This window comes from Hyalella azteca, unplaced genomic scaffold, assembly GCF_000764305.2.
Source record: "Hyalella azteca isolate HAZT.00-mixed unplaced genomic scaffold, Hazt_2.0.2 contig168, whole genome shotgun sequence".
NCBI lineage: Eukaryota > Metazoa > Arthropoda > Malacostraca > Amphipoda > Hyalellidae > Hyalella > Hyalella azteca.
Window position 1 is genome coordinate 71,528 of NW_025930528.1, and position 9,288 is coordinate 80,815.

The 9,288-nt window shown below is 39.0% G+C and overlaps 1 protein-coding gene and 1 long non-coding RNA gene across 2 annotated transcripts in view; one reads left to right on the forward strand and one right to left on the reverse strand.

Annotated features, from left to right (window-relative positions):
- Positions 1 to 4,428, reverse strand: part of LOC125178851 — an 18,240-nt gene extending 13,812 nt beyond the window's left edge. The window contains exons 1-2 of the long non-coding RNA XR_007157048.1: positions 4,368 to 4,428; positions 4,041 to 4,091 (exon numbers count right to left, since the gene is read on the reverse strand). This is a non-coding gene — a long non-coding RNA (uncharacterized LOC125178851). The remainder of the gene's footprint in view (positions 1 to 4,040; positions 4,092 to 4,367) is intronic.
- Positions 4,429 to 6,750: 2,322 nt separating this feature from the next.
- Positions 6,751 to 8,975, forward strand: LOC125178883 (tropomyosin Lep s 1.0101-like). The gene is made up of 2 exons (XM_047883678.1): positions 6,751 to 6,837; positions 8,277 to 8,975. The coding sequence occupies exons 1-2, from the start codon at positions 6,751 to 6,753 to the stop codon at positions 8,973 to 8,975; spliced, it is 786 nt and encodes a 261-aa protein (XP_047739634.1).
- Positions 8,976 to 9,288: the final 313 nt, after the last annotated feature.

The window sequence follows — 9,288 nt, forward strand, 5'->3', positions numbered from 1 at the left end:
GGGGACCCCCGGGGGGCGTGTGTGGAAGGGTGTAAGGGGGGTGGGGGGGGGGATCTGCCGTGCTGCTCTCAACTTCTGCTAAGGCTAAAATGTGCAGGAAGATTGAGATATCCTGTACTAACCTCACAAATTCAGATCTAAGTAATTTGCATAAAACTATCAAGGTGTTTCATACACCGACGTCATCTCAATGATCTTGGTCGTGGCCAGCTGAGGAGGATGGATCAATGCGTGGCAGAGATGGACAGAGCAGGCCTGCGCTGTTATAATTCAGAGCAGCGCTCGTGCTGTCAAAAATGGTTATGAGTCAGTCAATCAGTGGCGACTTATCAAGCTAAATCGACATATTATAGACGAGAAGCTACGTGCACGTTTAATTAGGTTTACTAATGTCGCTACGTGTACTTAGGCCACTACGTGTACTTGAGCCGTTACATGTACTTAGGTTGCTACGTGTACTTGAGCCGCTACGTGTACTTAGATCGCTACGTGTACTTGAGCCGTTACAGGTACTTATATAGGCCGTTACGTGTAATTAAGCGAGTTCATTAGTAACAGCCTCTAAATTCTGCACCGATTAAAGCAGCAGAGCTAATTTGCAGCAGGATCGGAGCCGTAAATCTGTTTCAGATTCGGCGCAGGCCGCGGCCGGTTTACAGCAGGAAGTGCACGGCAGGATAATACAATATATATACGGCGTGACCTGGGACTGCTACGTCCAAAATACCTGACAAGGATACCAAGAAGAGGGGCGGATGGTGTCTAATCTGGAAATGCATATGAGGACGCAGCTTCAATTTAAACTGTGAAAATTTTTTAATGAAAACAAAATAAAAAGAAAGAAGGCTGTCGCGGCCACAGGCTTTGTCAGCCACGCAAAAAAAATAAGATTAGGATGAAGCAATCAGCCTCGGATGTCGGCCATCTTGGAGACTGTGAACAAAGAAACGTCGCCTGATCACCCCAGCCTCGCCTGATCACCCCAGCCTCGCCTGATCACCCCAGCCTCGCAACTCATCACACCACCACTCATCACACCACCACTCATCACACCACCACTCATCACACCAACGCTCATCACATCACCACCCAAGTTTGGAATCGTTGGCCTACATTAAGGAAAAAATCAGTGACGATATCTTTCTTTCCACCGCCAATTCCCGCCGCTATTCCCCTCTTGTCCCAAAAAATTCCTCATCTCTTTCTCCCTCACCACTCAACCCTCCCCCTCTCCCCCACGTCCCCACTCGGGGCTCAAATTATCCTGGGGATCGTGTCGGGGCTTGAGTCCCACAGCTGCCTCAGGCCAGGGGGCGGCCGCCACACAAACTTTCCCAACTTCTGACACGTCACGGGAAATTGGGGGACTTTTTAGTCCTTCCCGTAACTTTGTGGGTCATCGTCGTTTCACCCGTAGCATTGTGGGCCATTATAGTCCCACCCGTGACATTGTGGGCCATTATACAGAAATCACACCCGTGACATTGTGGTGCATTATACATAGTCCCACCCTTGACATTGTGGGGCATTATAGCCCCACCCGTGACATTGCGTTACTCCTGTGAAATTGCGTTACTCACATGAAATTGTGCTACTCCCGTGAAATTGCGTTACTCCCGTGAAATTGCGTTACTTCCGTGAAATTAAATATTCCTTTTCTCTCATTATTTTGCGAATTCGTTTTCTGCTCTTCCGAAAATAGTGAAATTTGTTGTAAGTAACTCTGCACAGACTCAGTGCAGCTCTGCAGCCTCCGATGACAGTTGATACTATATTTTAATCAAATATTAATAGCTGTTATGTCGTTAGTTGCAAACAGAAATTAATTAAATAAATCAATATCCTACAGCTAGGCATCTTTGCTGCGTTCTCATCAAAACTGAATATAATTTTCCATTTTAGTCGTCCAATAAAATTAGCAGAATTTTCGATCATGCTGGTAAATAGACAAGTAGCATGAGTGAGATCAACGGAACAAATGAGCCCGTTAGAGCATTAATACTGCCTGTTAAACGGTTAAATGTGCCCTTTGAAGGGTTGGCTGCTCCTGTTAATAGTAAAATCCACGTGTTCAAGAGTTAAATGCACGTATTTAAGGACTAAATACGCCCGTTAGAAGCTAAATGCGGCATTGAAGGGTTAAATGCACTCCTTAAAGTGTTAATTGCGCACGTAACATGGATAAAAACACCCATAAAATATTAATTTCTCCCGTTAAAGGGGTAAGTGCTTCTGTTAATGTTTTATATGCACTCGTAAAGGGTTAAATAGCCCTTTGAAGGGTTAGGAAAGGGGAACGATTACGAAGAGCTTTCCTCAGGTACCTCTATAAAGTGGAGTGCGAGAAGCAATCACACCCATGCCGGTGTTGTCAATCCAAACCCCACAGGGATTGCCACCAATCCCTCAGAAGCTTACGACTTTGTCGTACTCAAAGGGAATCCCGCTGAAGGTCCAAATCTCGAGGGAAAACCAATCAAGTTTGACGCCGCGTTCAGCTGTTGGCAACACCTTAGATCTTAGCAGTTGTTTGAAGAGGGTCAACTGGGCGATAACTCAAACAAAATTATTTGCAAGTCTCAAATTTTTCTGCACGATGAAAAAATGATGTAAAAATTATCAAACTTAAAATATTTCTCAATGACAAATTTTCAATGTAGTTTACAAAATAACAAAATTCATTTTTTTCAATTTACTTTGGAATCAAAATAGAAAAAAAATTCATGCCGCCACCTCACGATATTTTTTATGGTAACTCAAATAAAACCAAACTTTATATTAAAGAATTATTAAAAAATATGCCTTGATGCGACATTTAAGAGTGAATTTCATTGGTAACATGATCAATTTTGAACAAACAAAACGCATGTGAACATAACACGTACCCTGACATATATGTACTACCGCTCTTGTTCAGCTCTCATTTTTTCCTGCATTGTTTTTGCGACTATTATTCCGAAATTTTTCCTGATATATATGCAAGAATCTACTCGTTTTTTTCCCCGCTCATTTTACTGCAAAAATATGCTGATTATTTTCTATTTATGCAATCAACTACTTTCATTTTTTGCAGAGTTCATATTTAAATTCATATCTATAAACTGGTCTACTTGAAACTTTAAGTACACGATACAAAACAAGACGAAATTTTAGAGGCATGAATTTTTAAAGAAAAAATAAAGTGTTCACATTTTCCTTCGGTGGTACGAGTAAACAAATTAGTTTGTTGCTCAAAGACTCAAAAATCAACTTTGGCAAAAAAAAAAAAGAATAACAAAATTGTTTTCACGACCGAGATGTGAGGGCAAATGCTTTCGTGTTCCCTCGGGACGTGAGTATGTGCTGCTCAAACCATCATGTTTTGAAACTTGTAATATTTTGTATTCTTTTACTGTTTTTTTTTCTGGCGGTATATTATCCTTTTAATTAGCTTATTATTGACGTATCCATTGATCATCTTATTTTGACATATCAGAGAAAAAGGTAATTCAAGGATCGCGCAATATTTTTCAGGAAATTTTTGAAATATCTTTGTAACAAACTCTGCGGGAGCAACTTATCAGAAAGATCTTGTATTTCCCAGCAAAGAAAAGTTCGATTGCCTCGCGACAAACTCGAAAACTCAAGTCTTAAGTTTGACCAAAATGTTTTCGGTCGTCCGTGATGAGGACATCTCCCTCACATCCTCCTACCCTCACATCCTCCTACCCTCACATCCCCCTATCCTCACATCCTCTACCCTCACATCCTCCTACACTCACATCCTCCTACAACCCTCACATCCTCCTACCCTCACATCCCCCTACCCTCACATCCTCCTACCCTCACATCCTCCTACCCTCACATCCTCCTACCCTCACATCCTCCCATCCCTTTGGTCTATTAATGACATTTCGCCAGCATCTCAACATCGCTGTTTCCAAACCTGGTCCGTGTTCACTTATTTACCTCTTATCATTTACAAACTGTTTAAATATAATTTTCTATTATTTTATATTGTTTAATTATTATTTTTCATCGTAGAATTAATTATTACTTACCTATTGTTGCTGTGAGCAGATAGTCCGGTCTCCCTTGCAGCGTCTGCAGCTCTGTAACGATACGATGTCTTGTCAATACCTGCAGCACACTGACTCGATATAATTTATTAGACTTTATTAACACAATGTCTCTTGCAGGTAATGTTCATTACTAGGCCTTAATATATATTAATATATTTACTACACATTATATTTTAGCATTGACGACGGATAATGTTCCCGTAAACAAAAGATAAATGACTCTAAAGCGTTATTCTCGTTATTAATATCTACATTTATCAGTAATAAATGCATATACAAAATTAGTTCTGACAGCAGTTATCTGACCTCATAAGTGCTCTTGAACGGTGACGGAGTTATCTGTATTTTTGGATATTTGCCAACGTTAATCCCTCGCGTCGAGCAAGACATAAAATATCAACGCAGTTAAGAGCAGAACCTGCCTGGGGGAGCGAACTCCGAATAATTGTGTTGAGGGCAAGAAATGAAAATGAAAATTGAAAAAGTATTCCGTGGAAGTCCCTGCCGGCATGAAGGAATTTAGGTTCATTCAATGAATTATTATTCGTTATTGATTAATATTATGACCGGACACTCACGTTCTTACCGTCTAGAGGACGGCCACCTATAGGGTGGAAATCCAGCCACTAAATGATAAAACACTCGCTAAATGATGAAACACTCACTGGATGATAAAACACTCACTAAATGATATAACACTCATTAAATGATAAAACACTCACTAAATGATATAACACTCATTAAATGATAAAACACTCACTAAATGATAAAACACTCACTAAATGATAAAACACTCACTAGATGATAAAACACTCACTAAACGATAAAACACTCACTAGATGATAAAACACTCATTATTTGATAAAACACTCACTAAACGATAAAACACTCACTAGATGATAAAACACTCACTAAACGATAAAACACTCACTAAATGACAAAACACTCATTAAACGATAAAATACTCACTAGATGATAAAACATCCACTAAATGATAAAACACTCATTAAATGATAAAACACTCATTAAACGATAAAACACTCACTAAATGATAAAACACTCACTAAATGATAAAACACTCACTAACCGATAAAACACTCACTAAACGGTAAAACACTCACTAAATGATAAAACACTCACTAAATGATAAATCACTCACTAAATTATTAAAAACTCACTAAATGATAAAACACTCACTAAGTTATAAGTTGCTTTTTTGGTCAACACTGGTGGTAGTAATACTCTTTATTCCGACAAATTAGGGCACTTTACTACAGGTACTTAATTGGTACTGTTACGCTCAAAGAGGTACAAAGCGGACGAGAACTCAGCCCAGTCAGGGAGAATGCACACTGCGGGGCTAAGGAAATTACGATCGGTAGTTAATAAATAAACAAATGAATAATAAATGTATACATTGAAATGTCAAAAAATAAATAAATGTATTAGTAAATAAGGACACAACACGTCTAGCGGCAAAGAACAGCTTCGACTTCGCCTTGCTCCGAAATAAACCTCCGGACGATTGGCCGTGAGCACATGTCAGACCACTGGTCTCCCAGAATATTCCTCATAACTAATTAACACAATTCTCAGAAAACTAAAAACAGAACTAATCAAACGGTAACAAAATTAATGAACGGTTTTCCATCGTTCACAATATGAAAGCAGAGCCTTCAATGACCCTAGATATTAAATCAATGATCGTACGGCCAACAAATAAACTTTCTAAAATGAGGTTAAATGAAAGTTCTGATTGAAAACTGTACTTACAAAACAACCTTCCTATACAAAACGAAATACAAATATATAAGAAAATTATAGATATAACTTTTGTGTCGTTTAGAAGTTATACTCCGGACTCCAATTGATGAGTAATTTTGTAACGCACATATAAGCTCAAATTTTAGAACTCGTGATTTGAAGAAAACAAAATTAGCAACAAAACATACAAGAAAAGCGCAAAAAGAAAACAAGTAAGGAACAATCATAAATAACATATTTCGTGATCCATATAAAAAGTCACTGATCACTTGAATTATGAAGCAGACGAGACACGACTTGTAAGAACCACGTGCCTGTGCGGTCGAGGAACAAACAATGACAAATACAAGGCAATACTAAACGAATGACTTAATCATGGGTGACTTAATTAAATCCTAAACGAGAAATTACCAGTCAACTATTGCGATACCTTACAAAAATTACCTGTATCCTGTTGCGTCAACGATAAAATATTCCGTGCACGAATTTTTCTTTAGTTTGATGATAAAGCAAGATAATTTCAAGTAGGAGCGATAATTGTAATGTCTCAACTGGCAGAGAGGAAAGTGTTAATGGAGAGGACGATGTGGCATGATATGTTGAGTGTCACATGATACATTAGGTAACATGTGATATGATTATTTATATACTTAAATTATGTTAATGTATGCGTGTATAACCTTGAAGGCTTTGGCTCGAACTGAATGTATTAGAGGGGAGGTGGACCAGGGACACCCGAAGTTGTTTACGTCAACTGTAAACAGGAATGGGAATGTAAACAGCTGCTGGGAATGGCCTGCCAGCTGCACTGCCACAGCTGGGAATGGCTTGCCAGCTGCACTGCCACTGCCACAGCTGGGAATGGCCTGCCACCTGCACTGCCACAGCGGGGAATGGCTTGCCACCTGCACTGCCACAGCTGGGAATGGCTTGCCACCTGCACTGCCACAGCTGGGAATGGCTTGCCACCTGCACTGCCACAGCTGGGAATGGCTTGCCACTTATCAGGCTGGTAATTTTCAAGTCCAAGAGTCTCTCGATATCAAACATTTATTATTACTATCAGAACGTGTATAATTAATATATATAATTTTTCATCTTCAATTCTAGTTAACTGCTGTGCCCTCACTTCCTAGATAACTCACTTTTATCCATTGACATATGTTAACATCTATTGACATATATTGACCTATAAAGAAATCTCTTTCGACTTCCATTAATATCTATAGGCATCTATTACTATCCATTGACAACTGTTGAAATCTATACGTGTTTAAAACAATTAGCGGTATAACAAACAACCTATGAAACAAACTGATATAAACATAGAGGAATGAGTGAATGAATGAATGAACCCAAGTAAAAAAATACGCTGGATGCATGATTCTCGCATATGTGCTATACGTACAGCTTATTTTCGATTGGAACAAAATCCTGGATGTTTCGTAATGCTATTCTTACCTGAATGATAATAGATTGGCAAATGAAGCTTATGGCGCAGATCAATACATTACCTTCCAGACGGTTGCTCCACAAATTGAATTGATTATATTTAGCTATTACGAACTTAGTCGCTTCAATGAACGTAATTCACTGGACTCTTCCACGTATTTTTTTCGCGTATAAAACTTTTGTACTGCGCAGCAAAGAAGAAGGGATGCTCGGAAAAATGTATAGGCCGGGCTTACGCGTTATCTAACGCTGCTAATTAATCGGATAATTGATAAATCTAATAATTGATAAATCATTTAATTGATGAATCGTAAATTGATGAATCGTATAATTATTAAATCGTAATATTGGTAAATCTTATAATTGATAAATCGTATAGTTGAGAAATCGTATAATTGATGAATCGTATAATTAATAAATCGTACAATTGTTAAATCCTATAATTGGTAATTCTTATAATTGATGAATCGTATAATTGATAAATCGTATAATTGATGGATCGCATAATTAACAAATCGTATTATAATTTTATTGATAAATCGTATTTTAATAATCATATAATTGGTAAATCGCATCATTGATAAATCGTATTATTGATTAATCGCATAATTGACAAATCGTATTATTGTTCAATAGAATTATTAATCAACCAAATTATTGATCAATCAAATTATTTATCAATCGTATCTCCCAAGTTGGGATGATTAATTGGATATCAATAGAGCTTGCACTTAAATTCGTATCGAAATAGTCGAAGAGGCCAGCGTCAGTAAACATTACAATACAATTTTACGTAGATTTTCTCCTTGCATTAATTTATACCACTAAAATAAGCGAGGAAATTAAAGAAATTCAATTAATTTTGCGATAAATACAACTTAAGCTCTGAAGCTTTCCGTCATGCTGTTTTTACCGCCCGTTTGAAAACTTAAATGACATAAAATTGCTCTTATTGCGTGGCTTGAAGACTTGAGTATCGCTGTGCTGCTGTTATTTCAGGGTGTCAAGAAATTGGATGAGGGGACCGAGAAATTGGATGAGAGTACCGAGAAATTGGATGAGGGGAGCGAGAAATTGGATGAGAGTACCGAGAAATTGGATGAGGGGACCGAGAAATTGGGTGAGGGGACCGAGAAATTGGACGAGGGGACCGAGAAATTGGACGAGGGGACCGAGAAATTGGACGAGGGGACCGAGAAATTGGACGAGGGGACCGAGAAATTGGACGAGGGGACCGAGAAATTGGACGAGGGGACCGAGAAATTGGACGAGGGGACCGAGAAATTGGACGAGGGGACCGAGAAATTGGACGAGGGGACCGAGAAATTGGACGAGGGGACCGAGAAATTGGACGAGGGGACCGAGAAATTGGACGAGGGGACCGAGAAATTGGACGAGGGGACCGAGAAATTGGACGAGGGGACCGAGAAATTGGACGAGGGGACCGAGAAATTGGACGAGGGGACCGAGAAATTGGACGAGGGGACCGAGAAATTGGACGAGGGGACCGAGAAATTGGACGAGGGGACCGAGAAATTGGACGAGGGGACCGAGAAATTGGACGAGGGGACCGAGAAATTGGACGAGGGGACCGAGAAATTGGACGAGGGGACCGAGAAATTGGACGAGGGGACCGAGAAATTGGACGAGGGGACCGAGAAATTGGACNTATGTGTGCTCTCACGTATATCTGTATAGATATCATATATCACTTATATCATATTTATAATAATTGTTGTATATCACGTGTGCGATTATATATATCTAGAATCGTATTTGGATGCTAACTAAGATTTAGAAAAAAAAAACCGAAAAGGATCAAATTCTTGGAGAAAATTACGCTATCTTGGAATTATCGCGGTATTTCTGGACATTATTTCCTCATTAAATTCAATTTACGTTTTGAGGCCATCAGTCTGTTGTGATAATCCTCAATTTAACGTCATCCTTTGCCTCGGTAAGATTAAAAGAAAGAAAATTGTTCTGAAATGAACGGCCATGTACTCTGAAA